The sequence below is a fragment of the Arachis hypogaea genome, chromosome 14 (assembly GCF_003086295.3).
Source record: "Arachis hypogaea cultivar Tifrunner chromosome 14, arahy.Tifrunner.gnm2.J5K5, whole genome shotgun sequence".
Classification (NCBI taxonomy): domain Eukaryota; kingdom Viridiplantae; phylum Streptophyta; class Magnoliopsida; order Fabales; family Fabaceae; genus Arachis; species Arachis hypogaea.
Window position 1 is genome coordinate 7,311,849 of NC_092049.1, and position 24,664 is coordinate 7,336,512.

General features: G+C 30.7%; 1 protein-coding gene, 1 long non-coding RNA gene and 2 pseudogenes across 2 annotated transcripts; 1 reads left to right on the top strand and 3 right to left on the bottom strand.

Annotated features, from left to right (window-relative positions):
- Positions 1-4,783: 4,783 nt before the first annotated feature.
- Positions 4,784-8,991, bottom strand: LOC112741295 (phosphomevalonate kinase, peroxisomal-like; annotated as a pseudogene).
- Positions 8,992-12,016: 3,025 nt separating this feature from the next.
- Positions 12,017-13,256, top strand: LOC112740247 (uncharacterized). Its single transcript, XR_003171057.3, has 3 exons — positions 12,017-12,177; positions 12,469-12,631; positions 13,142-13,256. It is a non-coding gene; the product is annotated as an uncharacterized lncRNA (long non-coding RNA).
- Positions 13,257-15,066: 1,810 nt separating this feature from the next.
- Positions 15,067-15,617, bottom strand: LOC112742164 (uncharacterized; annotated as a pseudogene).
- Positions 15,618-20,896: 5,279 nt separating this feature from the next.
- Positions 20,897-24,341, bottom strand: LOC140178448 (uncharacterized). Its single transcript, XM_072215530.1, has 2 exons — positions 24,141-24,341; positions 20,897-21,383 (listed from the first exon to the last, which is right to left on the bottom strand). Exons 1-2 carry the CDS (start codon positions 24,339-24,341, stop codon positions 21,006-21,008), a joined length of 579 nt encoding a protein of 192 aa, XP_072071631.1. The 3' UTR covers positions 20,897-21,005.
- Positions 24,342-24,664: the final 323 nt, after the last annotated feature.

Consider the following 24,664-nt stretch of genomic DNA (forward strand, 5'->3'; position numbering starts at 1 on the left):
GCTGAAGAGGAGTAACAGAGAGGAGCCAAGAGGAAGAGGAACAGCATAATAAGGCAGCAATAAGTTCTCATGCTACCTTCCTTTGATGAAACAATAATCTATTTGTGCTGCTGCTACGCTGATTCACATGTATATATATAAGGGAAGGTTACGTTGGCTCTTGAATCCGTTTATGGGATACAATTTTTAATGATGACAAAAGTGTATTTAATTTGCCCTAACACTTCCTTAAAAGTCATAATTATATATTTAAATAAGAGTCGTAACTTTGTAAAGAAAATTGAATAATCTTCTGATCCGATCCACAGTAAAATTGCTCTATATTTGTGGGGACTTTTTTTTATTATGCATAACATAAGCATGAGAGAATTAATTAAGTGACTTATATGAGATAAGCATATTCTAATACTTCTATTCTCTCATTATTTGGTTGTATATAATTACGTGGTCTTGATTAAATTCTAATTATTTAAAATTTTTTAGTTGAATTTTCTAGCATGGATGAGGGATGCAAATAATAAAAAAAAAATGATTTTAAGTGTGTTTTTAAGTTTTCTTTTTAATAATTTGTATCTTGTCCGTATTAGTCTCCTTTTTTAGTTTCAAAACCTTTGTAAATGGATGTTAATAGTGATGGTCACATAAAAAATTATTTTCTGTAGTCTTGAATTCGGTTTTATTTAGCGACAAGCAAAAGTTCAACACGAATGTTATTATGATAATTTTTCATACGAGTTTATATTTTCGTATGTTTTAATTTATATATTTATTTTGTTAAAAATTAGTCAAAAGTGTCTAATTTAGTTCATTATTATTAACTAGTTTTGCTAGACTAATAAAAGATAATATTTGTGTCTAACTTAAAATTAGTGTCTAATGTTTTAGAGTTCTGCTAGAAACCAACTAGGGTCCAGTTAAATTTTGCCAACTTTTTAATAGATTCGATTTCGAAACTAATCTTAACAAAAGTAAGTTGATATACATGGATGTTTTTTCTGCTAAACATTATGATGCTTTTGTTTTTTCCATACTAAATATATGTTTTTTAATGTATTTTTTGAATTTTTTGTATTACTGATGTGGATATTTTTATTTTTTAAGAATTATATGAATTTTTTTAAATTCTATAGCTGGACATTTCTTTTGTTAAATATTAAGTTTTTTTTTATATTAAATGGATTTTTTTATATATTTTTACGATTTTTCAAAAACAGTCCATACTCTACCACTCCTTCTTCCTTGAACAACTCCTAAAACTGAACTAGATTATACTTTTCGCAAAATTGCACCACTTCTATCGACATCGCAAAATTGTTGGCGAATCCAAAACCAGAAGCACCACCAAGATCAACCAGCTAAGTAACCGTGACTGTTGGCGAGCGACGGCAGCACAAACTCCTCAGCCATGCGGTTCAACTTTGACAAAATTAAAGCTCCTCCAAATCCCTCATCTCCCTCTTATAACTCTCACCACAGTTCTCCCCATTCCTTATCGCATTAATCCCAACATACCCATCATTGTTGACCACCATCTGTTAATCCTGGACACCGTTTTCATCAAACCCATTTCGAATCTGACCCACCTGAGCCTTGTAATTATCGTTAGGGACTGACACAACAGTGTTTGCACCTCTATCTTAGTTGAATACACCATTCAAATTCTGATCACCACCACCACCATTGACAGCACCTCCACCTCCGCCGCCGCCACCGCCAAACCTTGCCTTTGATTTCTCCATCTCAGTGGTGTCCGATGAGACAACACTGTTGTCCAAATTTTAAATGGAAGAACTGATTTATAAAAAAGTTCCATCCTTTTTCTCAGCTTTCAGGTTTTACTTCTTTGGCGGCGAACTTTTTGAGAGAAAGAATCTGTGTGTATTGTTGTTGGGAGTGTGTAGATTACTATATAAGAGAAGGAGAAGGTTTTTATAATTTTTAATTAAGTTTAATTAATCAGTTTCTAATTATTTAAATTTTGAATTTAAAAAATTTAAAATTAATTAATTGAGTTGTTCAATTCTTGGCTGATTACACACTTGGTTCCTATACTTTTCCTATAATTTATTATGCGTCTAACTTTCACATAATGCATTTTGGACTCTATAAAGGCAACGAAACTCATGTAGAGTTGAGGGTGAGAAATACACACACAAATCAAAAGTACATTTTAGTGAAAAGATATTAGAATTTGGAATCAACCTTCTAATAACTTCAATTCATTCTTAATAATGTACACTTTTTTCTTATTTGACCTTTTATACTTATATTTTCTATTTTATTTATGTGAGTATGAGCTAATCTTATAAACTGTGGCAATGATGCAGCCTTTTATGTGAATTGGATAATTACATATCAATATCATTCAATAAATCTTTGTTTTAAATCATAAGAATTTATAATCAATCTTAATACTTTTATTAAATGATATGTTAATTTACGATGCACTTGACAAAGAAATTGTAAATAAAACTATTAATTATAAACGTTAAACACCATATAAATTGAACAAAAATTATATATAGACAAACTAAACGCAATTTATGTGATTATTACACAAATTCTACAAAAAATAATCTTTTATTCATATAAATTATACCTAATAAGAGATAAGTACGTTTATATAAATTTAAGAGAACTCCTTGAAGATCTTGAAAAAGACTAAAAATTATGTTAGAAATTCAACCAATATAAATCCATAAATAGGGAAATCAAGTAATAACATAATTATAAATATCCAATTCCATAACAAAGTAAAATCAAGGGTAAAACACTTAAATAAATTAAAGTCATGCAAATATTACGCAAATTACTCAAAGTAAAAAATATTACGTAAATGTTTCCATTCATGTATCTATATAAATTGAATTAGACAGATTCGATTTTCAATTTATAGTAGTAAATCGAATTGGAGTGTATCGATTTATATTGGAATATTGTGTTAGTTAACTATAAATCGATTTATATTCAGAATAAATCCAATCAGACATATTCAATTTATATGGTGCAATAATAAAACAAAGTAAACCAATTAATTCTAGTAATCAAATAAGCTGTGTCGATTTACTCCTTGCTATTAGTCACCTCGTAAATCGAATGAGATTATTTCGATTTACATGCAACATGCTAAATATATATATATATATATATATATATATATATATATATATATATATATATATATATATAGGAGTTAAAATTAATTTATGTTTGACAGTTCTATACTAAAATTAATTTTAATAACGTAAATATTATTTGGATAATATTAGTTAATAATATGATATTAAATTATAATATTATCTTTTTAAATATATTTAATCTTTTTTATAATTTTTTTGTATATTTTTTATATTATATAATATTTTTTATAGTACTATATTTTAGTATATTATAATTTTTTATTATTATAATAAAAATTAGTATTTATTTATTAACTTAAAAATAACATATAAAAATTGATAACTTTTAAGTATTTTTTTTATAATAAAAATTCGAATATTAATACACACTTGTATTATATATTAATACATAATTGTTTCGATTTACATACATCGAGTCCCATAATAATTCGAAATAGGCTGATTCTCACTATAACAATAATAAAAAAAAATTATTGAGAATACTTAAAAAGAGTACTAAAATATGTTATTTTATATATTATTTTTAATTGAATAAATAAATATTAATTTTTATTATAAAAAATAATTAAAAGAATTATCCATTTTTATATGTTATTTTTAAGTTAATAAATAAATATTAATTTTTATTATAATAGAAAAAATTATAGCATATTAAAATAGAATAAAAAATATTATATAATATTAAAAATATACTAAAAAAATATAAAAAAAGATTAAATATATTAAAAAAATAATATTTTAATTTAATATCGTATTTTTTAGTAATTATCTATTTAAAAGTGATTTTAACTAATATTATTCAAATAATATTTATGATATTAAAATTAATTTTAGTATAGAATTGCCAAATATAAATTAATTTCAACTCCTATTTATATAGGTTTGCACCATAGAATTAACATAAATCCATTTATATATATTGGTAAATACATAGTAAATCGAACCATGTGGATTCGATTTATTTATTAGCATGTTGCATGTAAATCGAAACAATCCCATTCGATTTAACAGGTGACTAATAGCAAGGAGTAAATCCACACAAGCTCATTCAATTTATTAGCATTAATTGGTTTACTTCGTTTTATTGTTGCACTATGTAAATCGTGATTTAGTTAACTACACAACTAGAAAATGGATAAATACAGACAGATTTACAGACAGATTTAGTCTTTATAATAGACGGATTTTTGGTTACCGATGAAATTACAGACGAATTTTGTCCCTCTGTAAAAGTCCCGTTGAAAATTATTTACCGACGAATTTTTTTTCGTCGGAAAATTACAGACGGATTTTTACTAGTTACCGACGGATTTTCCCTCTGTAAATTCTCCCTCCATTTCCTGAAGGCGACAAACTTACAGACGGATTTTTCGTCTGTAATTACAGACGGATTTTCAGACGAATTTTTTGTCTGTAATTATAGGCAGATTTTCAGACGAATTTTCCATCTGTAATTACAGACGAATTTTCAGATGGATTTTCCGTCTATAATTACAGACAGATTTTTAGACGGATTTTCTGTCTGTAATTTAAACTTTGGAAAATTCTGATTACAGACAGAAAATCCGTCTGTAAGGTAAAATATAATTTTTTTTTTACTTTTTCTAATTACAAAATAAACTTGTTTTTATACAAAATAAATATAAATTTAATACAAATTTTTATCTAATTTATATTCGAATATTTACAATATTTCAAAAAATAAACAAATTCATCGTATTAAAAATAAACAATATTTACAATAAATTTTTCAATATGAATTGAAGATACAGCTGAAGTGATTTCATTTGTTCTAGGGTCAGCACTTTCTAAAGAAACGCCACAAGGATCTTCTTTAACGAGAAGGGCAAGAACATTGAGTGAGCTCCATGTTTTTGTCACATTGCTGCTTGAATCTCCCAAAGTAACAGGAAAGACAACATCAAATCCTCCTGCTTCTGGAACTCCAGCCAACAACACTCCTTCCAAATTCAGTGTAGCATCTAAAAGTTTTATTTGTGATTCTGGTTTAATCTGCATGAATTGCAAGGAAAGAGTAGTGATATTCTACCAGCAGATATAATTTATAATCAACATCATTCAAATAGAAGAAACCTAATAATAAGTGCCAAATCAATGAAAGGAACTTACAGGAACACCTGCAGCCTCACCCATTAGGCGCATATGATATCTAATCCCAAGCATAGCTTCTTTTGCACCTAGCAATGCTTTAATAACTGCTTTCTTGTTGGGTTCAAAAGCTTGCTCTATCCACTGTGAGAATTGCATTTTCAACATCAACACAAGAAGAAAAGCAAGAACATGAGAGCCTGAAGTGTAGTCTCAAGAACATGATATCACATATGTGCATTAGAAATTCAGTCACACCACTTGAAACTGAAAACCAGGCAAACAGTAAAGTTGGATATATAATCTCTTTCAAATCCATCAAAAGTCAACTTAATTGTATAAGTCTAATAGTAAAGATGTCCTATCTCATTAAAATAACTAATAAACAGGAATGTAGAAATTTAATCTAATGCAAGGCATACCATAAGGCCAAAATGTTCTAGTTATTTAACAGTGAGCATTATCAATCAGTTTACTCTACATCCACAGGAGTAAAAATTCTAATTTTGATGTTACTTCCATTAATTAAACAACCACAAATGATTTGAAAGAAATACCTTTTCTGATCTGAGCTTGCTGCAGCTATCAATCACAGATTTATATGCATCCCATTGTTCCTTTGCTAATTTACTCAAAAAGTTCAGTTGAATTTCTAACTGCGAATTCGCCTCTGACAGTCTTCTCCATGTGTCCAGGGATTTCTGAGGGTCAGACTTTTGCTATTTTTTTACAGCACCAACCATTGATGGCGTAGATGAACCACCAGTTCCTGGTTCTCCTAGTAACTAAAAAACGATATATAGTCAGAATATTAACCAATAGACTTTATATTCTTCTGATAAGAAAGTCATTCAACCTGAAGTAAAAGGAAAATGTGGGGGTATAAGAGATTTAAATTGCTTACCAGAGTCATCAAAGGTGGTAAAGAGAACTCAGTCCTGTGTGATTAAAAAGGTGTGTTGTATTGATCCAGCAAATAAAGTAATATAAAATATTATTTGCTGAATTAGGCCCACAAAGGTTCATCACATCAGACGAAAAGAGATGGAGGAGAATGTGAGATCTATCAGATCAGAGAGTATGACTCACCAAAAAGACGTATAGCATCATCGGCAGCTCCACTAGCAAAGATACCTTCTCTGTTACATGAAAACAAAAAATCAAATATGACTCACCAAGGTTCTATTATTACACCACTTTATGTTCCAATATGACTCCAATCTAATTCCCTATATCTATATTAAAAATCCAACATGGGACCATGCCTTTTAGATTTATTAACCCCAAATTCAATAACAAAAAATCAAAATACTATACAAAATCAATACCCTATACAACACCTACTGTCTTCTTCAAACTTTCTTCGCGTTGTCTTGCTTCAGTTAAAGCAGATTTAGTCATGGCTGAATCATGTTTATGCATTAACTCAGAAGACTCAGCCAAGGTCTTAACTTGCTCATACTTGGAAGCCAATTCCCTTCTCTCCATTATGAGAAGGCCCATGTGATGCTGGTGATCATATATCTACATCAAAGTTGCAGGTTAGATAAAAAATAAAAGTAAGAAATGAATAATGAATTTTCTAGACAATTGTATAAGGCCTCAAACCATACATTTCTCACTGAAATGAAATACACCATACACCATTCAGAGTTTTCACTTGAAAATACAATTCAATAGATAATTAAGTGAGGGGCAGAAGTTGATTTGGTGTAAGCAGTAACAAAACTATTCAACTCAGAGCTCTGTGATCTAACTTCCTAGAACTCTTAGGCTGAGAAGCTAAATATTCAAATTTGAACCGCTTTAGTTACATGGTCCCTATATCAAAATCCAAACTTCAAAGCATTCTATAAAAAGACATATGGCCATTAATCCTCAGGTTCCAAAATCCCACTAATAATCCAAAAAACTACATTTTTTTAAACAACCATAACATCAACATTTCTAGTTATTTTGCTATTTACCAATATAGAACATGGCATTATTAATTAAGGAATTCTATATTGGTAAAGAAAGCATATAAAGGCAAAGAAGGGAAAAAGGTTGACTTACCAACCAGTGATCCAAGAAGCAAAGGGTGCCCATGATGGACCAGCAACCTGAAGAAGCTCAATTGACGAACAGGAACGAGTGGCGAAAGAAATTGAATCTCCGCTTGCATTTGAAAAGCATTATTATTTGACCCTCCTATCAGTCATCAGTTCCAGCCAAACAGAAAAGAAACAAACATTCAGAATAGAGACATACCACTTGCAAAATATCATAAAAAATTGCACCAGAAATTGTTCAACAGATGGAGATGGCATGCACATTCTCTCTGCTCTTATCTTTATGCGCCTTGCATTCTCTTCTGGTCTAAATAGCACTATACTCCCATCTTTTGTTCTGTATGCCTTTAGCCCTTCAAGCACTCCCTACATAATAACAACTTCGATATATATTGGAATGAAGGTATGATAGAGGAAGGATTATTATATGTTGTATACTGTGTCCTTTTAATTTCTAACCTGTCCATAATTTAAGATTCCAGCAGATGGAGGGAGCTCTATGTTTCCATAGGGAATGAGGCTTAGCTTCCATCTCCAAAGTCTTCTCCCTTTGAGCATTTCATGACATACATGAAGTCAGTTGAAACTATACCGAATCCAATCTCATCCCACTTGATTTCTACATGCCTTTCTTCACCAGCACTACTACATGTGGGGTGGAAGACATAGAATTGGAAACAAATTCTATACATAAAGTTAATAGTCTTTAATTAATGGCTTTCATAAGGTACCTGGTAGCAGCAGAATCAGAGGATGTTAGAATAGTTGGAGGATCCACATTGTGTTCAACTTGCAACCAGAAATCACCAACACTATGTTATGTCTCGTAGCAATGACCTTATATATACTGAAATATTCAAAATTCGATTATTACTTGTATTTGTAAAGGATCCTTTAATATTGAAGGGGTCCAAAGTGGCATGCCAATCACCTATTACTACCATTTTTAAAACTTAGTTAATTAAAAGCATGTGGCCTCAATTTTTCAAGTAAGCAATCCAAAAGAAATAGTAAAGTGAAATTGATTGAAATTGACTCTTAGAAACTGCTTCTCTAGTTAGTTATTAGACTCTTTAAAATTATATTTAATATAAAAAATTATACCTTATCTCCATCAGTGAGGGACAATCCTTTCTGCTGAGCTTCTTCTACAGAGATTCTTGCGTCTTGGAGAGTTTTGTCATCCTTAATTTACTTATTATTTTATTACTTGAAATGATAGTGCACTTACTAAAAAAGTAAATGCATCTAATTCACATAAAAAAAATTATAACGATAAAAAGTTATTTCATCATTTAATTTATTTTAAAGATTTAATTTTAGTGTATTTTTAATTGAAATAATTTTTTTACATAGTAGATGCTGTAAAAGAAAATATCATTTCTCCTTTTTATTTTTTTTCAATTTTATACTTTTATGATAAAAATTTTGGAATGGTTCCTCAAATTAGCAATCACTTTTCCTTTTCTCTTAGTCGAATTGAATGTTAAATGTAATTCTTTTTTCCCGTTCCTTCATGTTAGAATATTTATTATAACTTATAGGATATTATATTTATATTATTTTAAATTTTTTAATATTTATAAATATCTTTATATATTATATTATTTCACACCATTTAAATATATACAATTTATTTTTTTTATTATTTTCTCTTATCTTTATATACAGGGAATTAATTTTTAATTATAATTTTTTTAAAATATTTAAAATTTAAAATAAAAAATTTATAATTTAAAATCTAAAACTTAATATAAATAAAATAATTTAATAAAATTGAGGGATAGTAACTAAAAAAAATAAATCCCAAACATTATTCAAAAAAAATATATTATGATCAAGTAAAACGAAAGTTAAAAATAAGTAGTTGAAAGTTAGTAGTTAGTAAATAAATATTTATGAAATTAGTGAGTAATATTTTTATAAATAGTATGTCTTTTGTATCATGTAAAAACAACAATTTTAATACATATTTATTATAGTGGGAGCAATAAAGAATGCTACTTGAACATGCATATAGATGAGTAGCACTGATTATGAAGGGTTTATTGTTTATTTATAGAGGAGGAGGAGGAAATGGTGCAAGTTCAAAGGTCTGTAGCTTGTAGGTGGAGGATGTGATGATCTCAAGTAATTGAGCCGTGTACTTGTTAGTCTCGGCTCCATTGTTGGCCAACAGCTCGAGGGTGTAGGTGCTGCTAAATGCCGATGAGGATGCTCTGCAACTAAGCAGTTTTTCTAGCTTCAAGTTCGCACTAGATCTCTTGTTATGCTCTGTCACTGCGAATTTCGCTATCTCTATCACCCAAGATTCCTTCACGTTCAAATTTATAGGAGGCGTTACACTCATAAGCGATGCTGAAGAGGAGTAACAGAGAGGAGCCAAGAGGAAGAGGAACAGCATAATAAGGCAGCAATAAGTTCTCATGCTACCTTCCTTTGATGAAACAATAATCTATTTGTGCTGCTGCTACGCTGATTCACATGTATATATATAAGGGAAGGTTACGTTGGCTCTTGAACCTGTTTATGGGATACAATTTTTAATGATGACAAAGTGTATTTAATTTGCCCTAACACTTCCTTAAAAGTCATAATTATATATTTAAATAAGAGTCGTAACTTTGTAAAGAAAATTGAATAATCTTCTGATCCGATCCACAGTAAAATTGCTCTATATTTGTGGGGACTTGTTTTTTATTATGCATAACATAAGCATGAGAGAATTAATTAAGTGACTTATATGAGATAAGCATATTCTAATACTTCTATTCTCTCATTATTTGGTTGTATATAATTACGTGGTCTTGATTAAATTCTAATTATTTAAAATTTTTTAGTTGAATTTTCTAGCATGGATGAGGGATGCAAATAATAAAAAAAAAATGATTTTAAGTGTGTTTTTAAGTTTTCTTTTTAATAATTTGTATCTTGTCCGTATTAGTCTCTTTTTTAGTTTCAAAACCTTTGTAAATGGATGTTAATAGTGTTGGTCACATAAAAAATTATTTTCTGTAGTCTTGAATTCGGTTTTATTTAGGGACAAGCAAAAGTTCAACACGAATGTTATTATGATAATTTTTCATACGAGTTATATCTTCGTATGTTTTAATTTATATATTTATTTTGTTAAAAATTAATCAAAAGTGTCTAATTTAGTTCATTATTATTAACTAGTTTTGCTAGACTAATAAAAGATAATATTTGTGTCTAACTTAAAATTAGTGTCTAATGTTTTATTATAATTTAGACTTCTGCTAGGAAACCAACTAGGGTCCAGCCAACTTCTGCCAACTTTTTAATAGATCTGATTTCGAAATCCATCTTAACAAAGGTAAGTTGATATACATGGATGTTTTTTTTGCTAAACATTATGATGCTTTTTTTTTTCATACTAAATAGATGTTTTTTAATGTATTTTTTGAATTTTTGTATTACTGACACTACAACATTTTTGGTCTAAGGTAACTCTTATTCGAAGCAACATTTAACAAAAGTTGCCTTAAATAGGCAAAGACAACATCTTTGACGAGTTGCCTTTGAGTAAGGCAAAGATAACAAAATTTTTGGTTACCCATAAAAAAAGTTGTCTTTGATATCTAAAACAACATTTACAAAATGTTGTAATATAAAAACTTTAAGACAACAATTTTAAATAAAAATGCAACATTTTATAAAGGTTGTCAAAAAAATTTAACAAATAATATTTATAAAAGACTACCTAAAATTGTTCATAATTAAAACTTTTAGAGAAACCTTTAATCATATTTCCACCAATTATTTTTTCTATCAAATAACTTAAAAAAAAAAAACATATTTGTTTATGAGTTCATTTGAAAGAGAATACCTAAGCCTTGAATAACCAAGCGTCCAAGCCACCAGTAACACCCACGCACGAACCCTTCCTCTCCTTTCTCCACTGTCAGCTACTCAGCTCTAATAATCGACGACATTAATGGCGACAGCAGCTCCTCCACGGCGACGGTGCGGTTCTCTCCTCCACGGCGACGGTGCGGTTCTCTCCTCCACGCGGGCTTCTCCAGGGCGACGGCGCGGTGCGCTCCTCGTTCTGCGCCGAACCACCACTGGCGAGAAACCCCTCTTCCTTCTCTTCTCCTTCTTCCTCTTCTTCTCTTTTCTCGCATCCTCCTCTTCGCGAACCGGAGATGCATGTAGAACCGTAGCAACCTCTGTTCCGCTGGCGAGCTTTGACGCAACACGGCGACTACCCCTCTGCTGGTCTATTGCTCTGGCAACACGGCGACCACCCCTCAACTGTAACCTCCTCACCACTGCCTTCTTGTTACTCTGTTCTTCAATTTTCAGGTTTTTGCAAAAACCAATTTTGCTGTTTTCTGATTTAATTCATTAGATTTTAGTTAGATTTTAATTTTTACTTAGTGATTTTATTTAGTCAAACTTATTTTTGCTAATTAGGTTAATTTAGATTAAAATTAGGATTTCTTATCAGCATTTGTCTTAGTTCATAGGTAATTAAGCATGCTACTATGATTCTTGAGTCTGGAATTTCAATTTGTATGGATTGGCTTGATTGATATTTTGTTGAATTTCAAGTTTTTTACTGCTTTTCAGTAGGATTCAAGTTAAAGGGAAAAGAACAAGAAAGAAGGAACGAAAAGGAAGTTTGTGACACTATTAAAATTTTAATTTTCAGGGTGTCTGTTTTTTTCTTTAGTTTTCTTGACTGCTATTTGATGTCATATATATCATCATAGTTGTCTTGTAGGGAGATAGCTAATGTAATATGTGGTGTAGCTTGGGAATTCTAGCCGCTGGAGCATACGGCTTGCCTCAATTTCGACTGCGAGTGTTTTAATGGGGTATTAAACCTTCTGAGGTATTCTAATGTTTTTGAGGTATGTGCAAATTTTACATAGAACTTGTGTAATTGTGTTTTGAATTGTAAAATAACTTTTTAGAGGTGTTTATTAGTCATGGCATGGTGATTAATTGGCATGTTCATTTGTTTCAACTAGCCATAGGTTTGTTGCTAGTTATTTACTATTAAATTGTTTGGATTTAAAAAATCCATTTTATAATTTGAATACTAAATGGATGATTAAGCCTCATTTTTTCTATTTTTTTAATTTAAAAAGGCACTACAAAGTTTCATGCTATTTATTCTCACAAATACCTTTGTATATTAGCTTAACATTGGCTCAGAATTAAGATGTGGTGGAACATTTCTTAAAAAATGGAACAAATCGATGAAGATGTCGTTTCAGAACGCTGTTGATCAAGTTCGGTACCTTTTCCCACATCTAAATTTCGATTCTGTTGGGTTGGATCATCGCAAAGTTGTAAAGGAAGGTCAGTTGGTGGAACCTCACTCAGCATAACCATGAATGAAGTTAGAACTTTTCTTTGCCTTGTTTATTATGCTAATGCTAATTTTCTGCACTTGTTACTACTATGTATCTATGTTAGTGCTGTATTTTGAAAACTAAGAAAGACAATGTTAGTGCTTCTCATAACATAAATAACTTTCGCAATTTCCATCTTCATGTGCATACGTAATATATTGAACTATCCTTGCTCTTAACATTATTGGAATTCTTTGGATCTTGTTCTTGTTGCTCATAAGACGTTCTTTATGTTGCTATCCATTTATTTATGTTTCAATTTGTTGACGTTCTTTATGCTAATATGCTCTTAACATTTGTTTAGTGCTTTCCTGTAATTTTTAGTTTATAATTTTACTGAACTAGATATATGTTATCTATCTTCAGAAGTAATGACTTTCTTTTTTCTTTTTTAAATAATATTTTTTATTTGTTGTCCATTCTGTTATTAATGGATAACACAATCCACTTTTGGCAGGTAAAGCAATGTGCGGAAATGTCACGGAAGCTACGATTCTTCAAGGATCAAATCAATAAAGCTGGCATAGTGTCTTCTCATGCTGCATTGCAATAAGGCTCTAGTTTCTGTAGGGGAACATCTATCAGACTGGACGAACATGGTATGATTTTCTTTTTGTCAGTCTTGTTTCAACTACAAAGCAGTCCTTTTACTTTTGATACTGCTGCTGGTGATCAAACAAGAGAGAGCATCAATGAGTTTTTGGAAAGTGTTAAAAGCCATGATCTAAGTCCTTGTAGCCTATAACATAAATGACAAAACCTTGTCTTCTAAGTTCCTTGTTCAATGTGAATTTGGGGTATGTCAATTCTTGATTGGTTGCATTTGTTTCAATGAGTTCTTGGAAAGTGTTAAAAGCCATGATCTAAGTCCTTGTAGCCTATAACATAAATGACAAAACCTTGTCTTCTAAGTTTCTTGTTCAATGTGAATTTGGGGTATGTCAATTCTTGATTGGTTGCATTTGTTTTGAAATGAGAAAAGTAATTATGATGGTGCATGAATTATTAAGCCATAGAATCACTCTGGTATGTTATGTCATTTTTATGTTTGACATTGACAATTGATGAACTCGGTGATATGCTTTTGAGTTTGTTATCTATCTTCACTTGTGTTTAGCATTTATTTGAGTAGTTCTAATTAGAGTTTTGGTGTGCTTTGCTTTTGTTACATAGATCATAGAGTGTTATGATACTCATTTTTCGGATGAAGAGCTCACAGAAATAGTTGAGATTGTGAAGAGAACATTGCCACCACCCCCTGAAGATGCCAATGGTTCTGAAGCAACAAAATCAAATGGTGAGAAAGGTGGGAAACAAATGGAAACAAGTTGATATCCTACTTGTGACCATCGAATTTTGTGAATAGCACCACAGGATCTCAAGAAAGTAGTTCGGTTATAGTTTTCTATTAGTTGGTATGCTGAGATTTAGAATTAGGTTCCTTTTTCAAGGGATGTAAGTGTGTTGATTACTACCTTATTGGTGATGAAATACACATGCAAGGTGCATTGCCAAATTTGCAATATCGCACGGCAGGAAAAATATATATTTTGTTACTTATGTTTATTTATTTGACTTCGTAACTTAGCAAGTATGTTAATTGACACTTGGAAGACCTTTCTATATATATGCAATATATATTATTAGCTTATTTTTCTTATATTGATTAAATTGAATTTAAATATTTAAATATTATTAGTGTGTGCTATATATTCTTCAAATGTCATATACATATAACAAAGGTGAAAAATATATTACTTTAAAAAAAACATGGACAAGTGTTGTTTTAGGTATATGAAAAAACAACCAGAAAAAATTTATATAAGTATTGCTTTAGGTATATGAAAAGGCAACTTAAAAAAATCTGGACAAGTGTTGCTTTATATATTAGAAAATACAACTCGTAAAAAGTGTTGCTATAAAGTCTTATCTAAAGCGTTGTGTTTGGGTCCCCTAAGGCAACCCTTTTGTGGAGTTACTTTTTTTTGTAGAAAAGGCAACGTTTTTTTAATGTTGCCATAAAAAGGGTTCCCTTTGATATACAAAAGCGTTGCCTTAGACCAAAGGTAACGGCCGTATAGCCAACCCCCTAAAAAGCGTTGCGTTTTGTCGGAAAGTGTTGCCTTTGATCAAAGGCAACACTTTTTCGTATTATAGGCAACGTTTTCAAAGGGTTGCCTCAGCCTGAATTTGTTGTAGTGTGATGTGGATATTTCTATTTTTTTAAGAATTATATGATTTTTTTTTTAAATTCTATAACTGGACATTTCTTTTGTTAAGCATTAGGATATTTTTTTTATATTAAATAGATTTTTTTTATATATTTTTATGATTGTTCAAAAACAGCCCATGCTCCACCACTCCTTCTTCCTTGAACAACTCCTAAAACTGAACTAGATTGTACGTTTCGCAAAACTGCACCACCTCTATCGACATCGCAAAATTGTTGGCGAATCCAAAACCAGCAGCACCACCAGGACCAGCCAAGTAACCGTGACTGTTGGCGAGCGACGGCGGCACAAACTCCTCAGCCATGGGGTTCAACTTTGACAAAATGAAAGCTCCTCCAAATCCCTCATCTCCCTCTTATAACTCTCATCACAGTTCTCCCCATTCCTTATCGCATTAATCCCAACATACCCAACATACCCATCATTATTGACCACCATCTGTTGACCCTGGACACCGTTTTCATCAAACCCATTTCAAATCTGACCCACCTGAGCCTTGTAATTACAGTTAGGGACTGACACAACAGTGTTTGCACCTCCATCTTGGTTGAATACACCATTCAGATTCTGATCACCACCATCACCGTTGATAGCACCTCCACCTCCGCCGCCGCCGCCGCCAGAACTTGCCTTTGATTTCTCCATCTCAGTGGTGTCCGATGAGACAACACTGTTGTCCAAATTTTGACTGGAAGAACCGATTTATAAAAAAGTTTCCTCCTTTTTCTCAGCTTTCAGGTTTATGAGCTTTCAGGTTTTACTTCTTCGGCGACGAACTTTTTGAGAGAGAGAATCTATGTGTATTATTGTTGGGAGTGTGTAGGTTACTATACAAGAGAATGAGAAGGTTTTTATAGTTTTTAATTAAGTTTAATTAATCAGTTTCTAATTATTTAAATTTTAAATTTAAAAATTTAAAAATTAATTATTAATAATTATAATTAATTAAGTTGTTCAATTATTGGCTGATTACACACTTAGTTCCTATACTTTTCCTATAATTTATTATGCGTCTAACTTTCACATAATGCATTTTGGACTCCATAAAGGCAACGAAACTCATGTAGAGTTGAGGGTGAGAAATACACACACAAATCAAAAGTACATTTTAGTGAAAAGATAGTTAGGGCATATTAGAATTTGGAATCAACCTTCTAATAACTTCAATTCATTCTTAATAATGTACACTTTTTTCTTATTTGACCTTTTATACTTATATTTTCTATTTTATTTATGTGAGTATGAGCTAATCTTATAAACTGTGGCAATGATGCAGCCTTTTATGTGAATTGGATAATTACATATCAATATCATTCAATAAATCTTTGTTTTAAATCATAAGAATTTATAATCAATCTTAATACTTTTATTAAATGATATGTTAATTTACGATGCACTTGACAAAGAAATTGTAAATAAAACTATTAATTATAAACGTTAAACACCATATAAATTGAACAAAAATTATATATAGACAAACTAAACGCAATTTATGTGATTATTACACAAATTCTACAAAAAATAATCTTTTATTCATATAAATTATACCTAATAAGAGATAAGTACGTTTATATAAATTTAAGAGAACTCCTTGAAGATCTTGAAAAAGACTAAAAATTATGTTAATTAGAAATTTAACCAATATAAATCCATAAATAGAGAAATCAAGTAATAACATAATTATAAATATCCAATTCCATAACAAAATAAAATCAAGGGTAAAACACTTAAATAAATTAAAGTCATGTAAATATGACGTAAATTACCCAAAGTCAAAAATATTATGTAGATGTTTCCATTCATGTATCTATATAAATTGAATTAGGCAGATTTGATTTTTAATTTATAGTAGTAAATCGAATTGGAGTGTATTGATTTATATTGAAATATTGTGTTAGTTAACTATAAATCGATTTATATTCAAAATAAATCCAATTAGACCTATTCAATTTATATGGTGCAATAATAAAACGAAGTAAACCAATTAATTCTAGTAATCCAATAAGCTGTGTCGATTTACTCCTTGCTATTAGTCACCTCGTAAATCGAATGAGATTATTTCGATTTACATGCAACATGCTAATATTATATATATATATATATATATATATATATATATATATATATATATATATATATATGCTAATTTTATGGTATAAATGTATATAAATAGGAGTTAAAATTAATTTATTTTTGACAGTTCTATACTAAAATTAATTTTAATAACGTAAATATTATTTGGATAATATTAGTTAATAATATTATATTAAATTATAATATTATCTTTTTAAATATATTTAATCTTTTTTATATTTTTTAGTATATTTTTTTATATTATATAATATTTTTTATAGTACTTTATTTTAGTATGTTATAATTTTTTACTATTATAATAAAAATTAGTATTTATTTATTAACTTAAAAATAACATATAAAAATTGATAACTTTTAAGTATTCTTTTTTATAATAAAAATTTGAATATTAATACACACTTGTATTATATATTAATACATAATTGTTTCGATTTACATACATCGAGTCCCATAGTAATTCGACATAGACTGATTCTCACTATAACAATAATAAAAAAAATTGTTGAGAATATTTAAAAAGAGTACTAAAATATGTTATTTTATATGTTATTTTTAATTGAATAAATAAATATTAATTTTTATTATAAAAAAATTATCTATTTTTATATGTTATTTTTAAGTTAATAAATAAATATTATATAATATAAAAAATATACTAAAAAATATAAAAAAGATTAAATATATTAAAAAAATAATATTATAATTAAATATCGTATTTTTTAGTAATTATCTATCTAAAAGTGATTTTAACTAATATTATTCAAATAATATTTATGATATTAAAATTAATTTTAGTATAGAATTGCCAAATATAAATTAATTTCAACTCCTATTTATATAGGTTTACACCATAGAATTAACATAAATCCATTTATATATATTGGTAAATACATGGTAAATCGAACCATGTAGATTCGATTTATTTATTAGCATGTTGCATGTAAATCGAAACAATCCCATTCGATTTAATAGATGACTAATAGCAAGGAGTAAATCCACACAAGCTCATTCAATTTATTAGCATTAATTGGTTTACTTCGTTTTATTGTTTCACTATGTAAATCGTGATTTAGTTAACTAACACAACATTCCAATATAAATCGATACACCCCAATTTAATTTACTACCATAAATTGAAAATCTAATTTGCCTAATTCGATTTATATAGATACATAAATGGGATATCCACGTAATATTTTTGGTTTTGGGTGATTTGCATAATATTTAGATGGCTTTAGTTTATTTAAGTGTTTTACCTTAAAATCAATTGTCTTAATATTAATTTTATTTATTTAGATTCTCAATTCTAAATTCTTATCTTTAATTTAATTTCTTCTAAATTATAATACTAAATAGTAGTTTAATGAAGTTAATAATTTCAATAATTGATAATTTTTTATAAGAATGATATTTCACTTATTATTTTATTGGGTTAATACTCAAATTCGTCCCTGAAAGATAACGCGATTTTCATTTTCGTCCTTCAATAATTTTTTTAATCAAGTTAGTCCTTGAATGAATTCTTTTAAATCACGTTCGTCCTTCCATTAACCTCTTGATGCTGCCGTTAAGAATCTGCTGACCTGGAACCTGAGGTTAGGGATGGCAAAATTTCCCGAGACGCGAGGATCCCTGCGGGGACTGCCCCGAATGGGGATCCGATTGTGGAGAATTTTTTCCGTGGGGATGGAGATGGGGGACAAAATTCCCCCGAAGCAGGCGCGGGGACCCGAGCGGGGATCCCCACCCCGTCCCTGCTATTCCCCGAAATTTATGAATTCCTTGAATTATCCTTAATAGTTTATTTCTCATATATGTTTTTTAGCCATTTCTCACACACACATATATATACAGAAACCAAAAACTCCTAATCTTTATTTGCATAACCCTTCTTTAATTCAGAGATTTCTAAGGCTATCCATACTCTATCCAACCTCTCTGCAGCCACCCCCTCGTCACCCTTCTCACCGCATCGTCACACCTCACCATGCCATCACCCTTACCGCGTCGTAATTTCTATTTGCCGAGTTCCTTTTCGTAACTCTGTCGTCGTGTCCATTCTCCTCTCTATTGTCGCATCTCCCACCTCGTCCACTGCTTTTTCTTTTGGCTCGTCGTTGCGTCCTTCCATTGCGTTATTTCGAAAGAAGTCACCATCGTGTCATTTAGACTTTTTGTATAAAATCTTACAGTTTTTGTATAAGATAGATACTTGCAGCTCTATTCATATGGAAATTAATAATTAGTTAGAACTATTATGTATATGGAGAATGGGGTCCCCGCGGGGAATGAGGCCCTGTGGGAAATGGAGATGGGGAGCAATATTCCCCCACGGCGAAGAATGGGGCGGGGATGGGGAGCAAAATTGAAGGCGGGGATGGGGAGCAGGGAGGCATCCCCCGCCCCCGCCCTGCCCCATTGACATCCCTACCTGAGGTGGCAATACGAGTTACACCTGGCATGGTGTGTGTTGCTGACGAGGTATGTTTAGGGTTATGTATCAATTTAGTCCCTAAGTCTCAAATAAATAAACCCTAATTCCTATCTTCCCACGAATAAGAATGCATTGTTTGAGTATTATATTCTTGCAAATCCAACAGCTATTGAGGGAGAAAAAAGTCGATTTCGGCGCCATGATGGAGAGCGAAAGTGGAGGTCCCAGTGGTGGGTTGCCGTCGCACTCATATGGTAGCTATGCTTCGAGCTCGTCCATGTGAAGAAGAAGGAAAAACGATAAGGAAACCTGTTTCTGTGGTTTAAAAACTTTGATTAAGAAATCTGAGATATCACAGAATCCAGATAGGTTGTTTTATGCTTGTCCAATATATCGGATGAGTTTAATTTTGTATGAATGATAGCATCATCTTTGCTTTCACTCTTTATGTGGGATTAATAATTTTGTTCAATGTTTTCAAAAAGGGAGCCACTGCAATTTTTTTAAATGGGTTGAGAAAAATGAATATGTAGCTGTTGCAGAAGGTCCAAAGGGAGTCTCAGAAACTGATGTAGAATTGGAGATTGATTATGAAGATTGAAAGGTTAAATTAGTATGGAGAATAGGTTGTTTAGAAGCAGAAGTTAGAGTACTTAGAATGTTAATGTGTTTCATGTTCACTGGTCTGATAATGGTCATCTTAGTAGGAACTTTACTTTTCATGTCATATATGTACAAGTAGGAGACAGTGAATGTGATATGGTGGTGTGATTTAGGTTGCTGGATTTTTTGTTTCCAGTTATCATGGCTAAACTATTGTAAACTGAAAGTAAAGTTTATAAATGGCAACTTGAATTTTGAGTACACCTGCAAATAAAATATATTTATACATCACTCACACTGTCATATGTAAAAAATAAAGGACAAATCAGAAACATAAAAAGATAATAAAGTTCCTAAAATTTGTTAACATAAATTCTTAATATAAAGTTGCTAACATTGTATTTGTCACCAAAGATAGTAAAGTTCCTAAAGTGAAGGGCTATATAAATTCTTCAGATACATTGCATACCAAGTAAAGGGCTATATATCCGAAATAAAGGCCTTACAAAATAGTGAACAAGATAATGTTTATCACCATGATATCTTTCCTAATCTATAACCTTATACAAAAAAAAAAAGCATATGTTCCGATGATGATCTTCAAATAGCGTTATCTTTTTTTCTTGGAAGTTTGAACTCCAGAGTCGGCACAAAAGTCATGAGACTTGCAAGCTTTTTGGTTGTCGCAGCGCTAGATCCTTTAATTATTCCAGCAGAAATTAGAATTGTTGTCGTTATTGCAGTAGGTTGGGACAGCACTTTTTCCTTTTTCCTTGGAAACCTGAAGCTTGGGTGGTCTTCCTCTCACTTTAGCCTGCATGACACATGGAGTAAATACATTAATGAAAATAAAGTAATTAATCAAACCGCTACAGCTTCAGTGAGTGGTGACGGTTGTGTTTCTTGGGTGGTTGGGATTCTTTCCGGTTGATGTCACTGACAACAATATTGGATGTCTGTTAAGATGCTGAATCAGGTTGAAAAGTAAAATCACCAAAAACATCAGATCCATCAAAATTATTAAGTGGAATAGCAGCAAAAGGGTCGAAAGTGCTATTGTTCGCTGGAGCAGAATTTCCTGACTTATTGTTAGGTTGCGCAACTGGAGCAGGAATGGCAAAGGGATCAAAAGTGCTATTATTCACAGGAGTAGAATTTCCTGTGTCTGTATGCACAACTGGTTCAAAAACAGCAAAGGGATCAAAAGTGCTACTATTTGCCGAAGCAGAATTTCCTGACTTGTCTGGCTGCGCAACTGGTTTAGGAATGGAAAACAAGTCAACTGTTGGTGTAACTGAAGGAATGGCTGGCTGTGATGCAAATAGATCCACTTCTTCCTATACATAAGTCAACATGGACCTGAAAAAATAGAAACTATTAACTATGTGCCAAAAGGAATAAAGAAAAATTTTTAGCACATTAAAGTAAAATGTGCAAAAAAGAAGGCAAGGCACGTATTATTCTCTCTCATCAGTTCTTCACAATCACATATTAAACCTTTAAAGGAGTGCAATTTATCTATAGATATGAATAAGAACATTCAGAATAATGTCAAAGATTGTACATCCCTATTAATGATGACATATATATCCCATTCATTATTGGTTCCCGTACCGAATCATTTCGAAAAGCTAACTTGTACACTTGAATATCATTAACATACTACTTCCGAAAATAAAATTGATGTTGTAATTCATAATAAAGAACAGGTCAATAATGTTTATTTCATTTAAGTACTATTCAGTCAAACAATCCTAGTTGATAATGGAAGAGAGGTTCTGAGCTTAGGACCACTAATTAGTAGAGGTTCCTGCCTTTAAATCTGCAGGCAATTGCTGGTGCAGGCATGAGAAAACCAACTGCAGTCGTAAAGAGTGAAGAAATCTAAATTCTAACTTGAGGTTGAGAACAAGCTCTCTTTGTACTATATACATCCACTTCTTGATAGTCATCATCATCAATCCACTTAAAATAATTACAATGATTGCTCTTCTGCAATTTCAGAAAAGAGAAAACAAAAAAAATCAAAAAACACCTCAGCACCACTCACTCGATATCTTGGACATGCATGGAACAATCTATTTGGGTTTTCTGCTATTCCAGATTTAATTTTTTAATCACAGTCTTCAACCTACAGAAACATGATTCGTCATGAGTCTTTAACCTTCTCGTTTGCATTGAAGCGTTAACCATGACTGTCGTGCGACGGATGCGACAAACCACCACCATGACTTCCATTTCCTATCTCCATCCTCGTGGTGAACCAACAATTATAGCTCCTACTGAAGTCTATGGCCACCGAAAGTGTTGACGGCAACTTATTTATCGTTGAATTTGGGATTAGAGTTTATCTACTCAAGGACTAATTTGACTTGATATAAAAGACTTATCTTGTCAGCAACAACAGGATACAACTTGGTGTCTACCACGCTGGCAGTTAACGACACACGTTAGCGAACGTTTGCCAACTCAACGAAGGAGATGACGGAAGAACGAACGTGACCAGGTTGGGTATCTTTCGGGGAGAAATTCGATTAATGTTATCTTTCGGGGACAAAAATAAAGATCGATGTATCTTTCAGGGACGATTTTGACTATTAACTCTTATTTTATTACTTAAAAACGACTAATGTATTCGCTAAAAAGTTAGTTGAATCTTGTTCACGTAAAAAAAAAAAAATCATATTATCTATGTTGATAAGAAATTATTTCATGCTTTAATTTATTTTAGAAGTTTAGTTTTAATGTATTTATAGTACAAATGTTTTTTCTACATGATTATCTAAGCTTATTGTTTCGAATGATATTTAATTAGTAGATAAAAAATATTATTTCTCTTGTTTGTTTTTTTTATACTTTTATAAGTGTTGAGAGTATATACTATTTGATTTAGTATCATCAGATACTTTATGTATATTGGAGACTTAAATTTGAGGGATATTGATCATCTCTTTATTATTAAAGCTCATTACAAATTTTGGTCTAGATGGAATTATGACTTGTTTTATACCTGTTCCATATAAATTCTATTATGTCATTTTGTTCATTAATAACCTTTCAATTAGGCTTTCGCGTGTTTCGTACTATTTAAATTCCCAAAAATGTTTGACAAAAAAAATAACCAAACACGATCATAATTTATCTTATTTAATATTAATTAATTGTTACGATAATTAATAAAAAAAACACTTAAACAAAGACACTTAAAACATCTTTTTTTAGAGATATTTTTTAATAATTAAAATTTAACACATATAATCAATTAGATGGTACTATTTTTGTTATAATTAGACTAGACAAATTAATTTGACTAAAAAATTAATGAATTAAATTTTAAATTGATCTAAATTAATATTATTTTTCATAAAAAATGACTACAATATCCTTATTATAGAAAATGACTAAAATACTCCTATTATATATATTAATTTTAATAATCCTAAATTCTAGCTATTTACTTCTCTATCGTCATAGGGTTAAGATTTAGAGTTTTTGATATATATAATAGGAATATTTTAGTCATTTTTTATAATAATGGTATTCTAGTCATCTTTTATAAAAAAAAATAATATTAATTTAAATCGTTCAAAATTTGATTCACTATTTTTTCGGTCAAATTAATTTATCTGGGTTAATTTTGATAAAAATAACAAACGGTTTAATCGATTATATATATCAAATTTTAATTACTAAAAAACATCTTTAAAAAAAAACATTTCAGACGTCTTTATTTGAGTGACACCCATCAATAAATATATCTCCCTACCATTACCGTAAGTTCCTAACCTCTTAAAACATGACCACTTTTTTTAGCGATGTATAGGAAATAAATCGTTCATTTGAAACACAAATAAACTAACTATTGAGGGGAAAAAAGGAAGATAAATGCAATAGCGACGTAGGTCCAAGTGCAAACTTTCCAAGTGTTTATTGTTTATTTATAGAGGAGTAAATGGTGCAAGTTCAAAGCTCTGAAGGTTGTACGTGGATGATAAGAACATCTGAATTAATTGAGCCGTGTACTTGTGAGTCTCGACTCCATCGTTGGCCAACAGCCGAAGGGTGTAGATGTTGCTAATCGGGGACGCGGATACTGCTCCACAACTAAGGACTTGTGCTAGCTTCAGGTTCGCATTAGATCTCTTGTTATGCTCTGTCACCGCAAAATTCGCCATCTCAATCACCCAAGGTTCCTCCACATTCAAATTTATAGGAGCCAAGAGGACGAGGAACAGCATAATATGGCAATAACTTCTCATGCTACCTTCCTTTGATGAAACTGCTGTGAATGCCATATATATATATATAAGACAAGGTTGTTGCCTCTTCAATCCATTTATGAGATACAATTTTTAATGTTCAGGAACGTATATTTGTCCTAACACTTCCTTAAAAGTTATAATTACGAAATATGAATCATAAAACTTTGTAAAATAATGGGTGAACTACCAATTCAGTCCCTGGCAATTTTTTAGAATGACAATGCGACCTATCAAAATAAAAACGATCCACTTCAGTTTCTGTACTCTACTTTCATGACACAACGCGGTCCCTGTGATGTTTCTCCGTTAACTCTAAACGAAAAATACTGACATGTCAGGTTCAAAAATGGACAGGA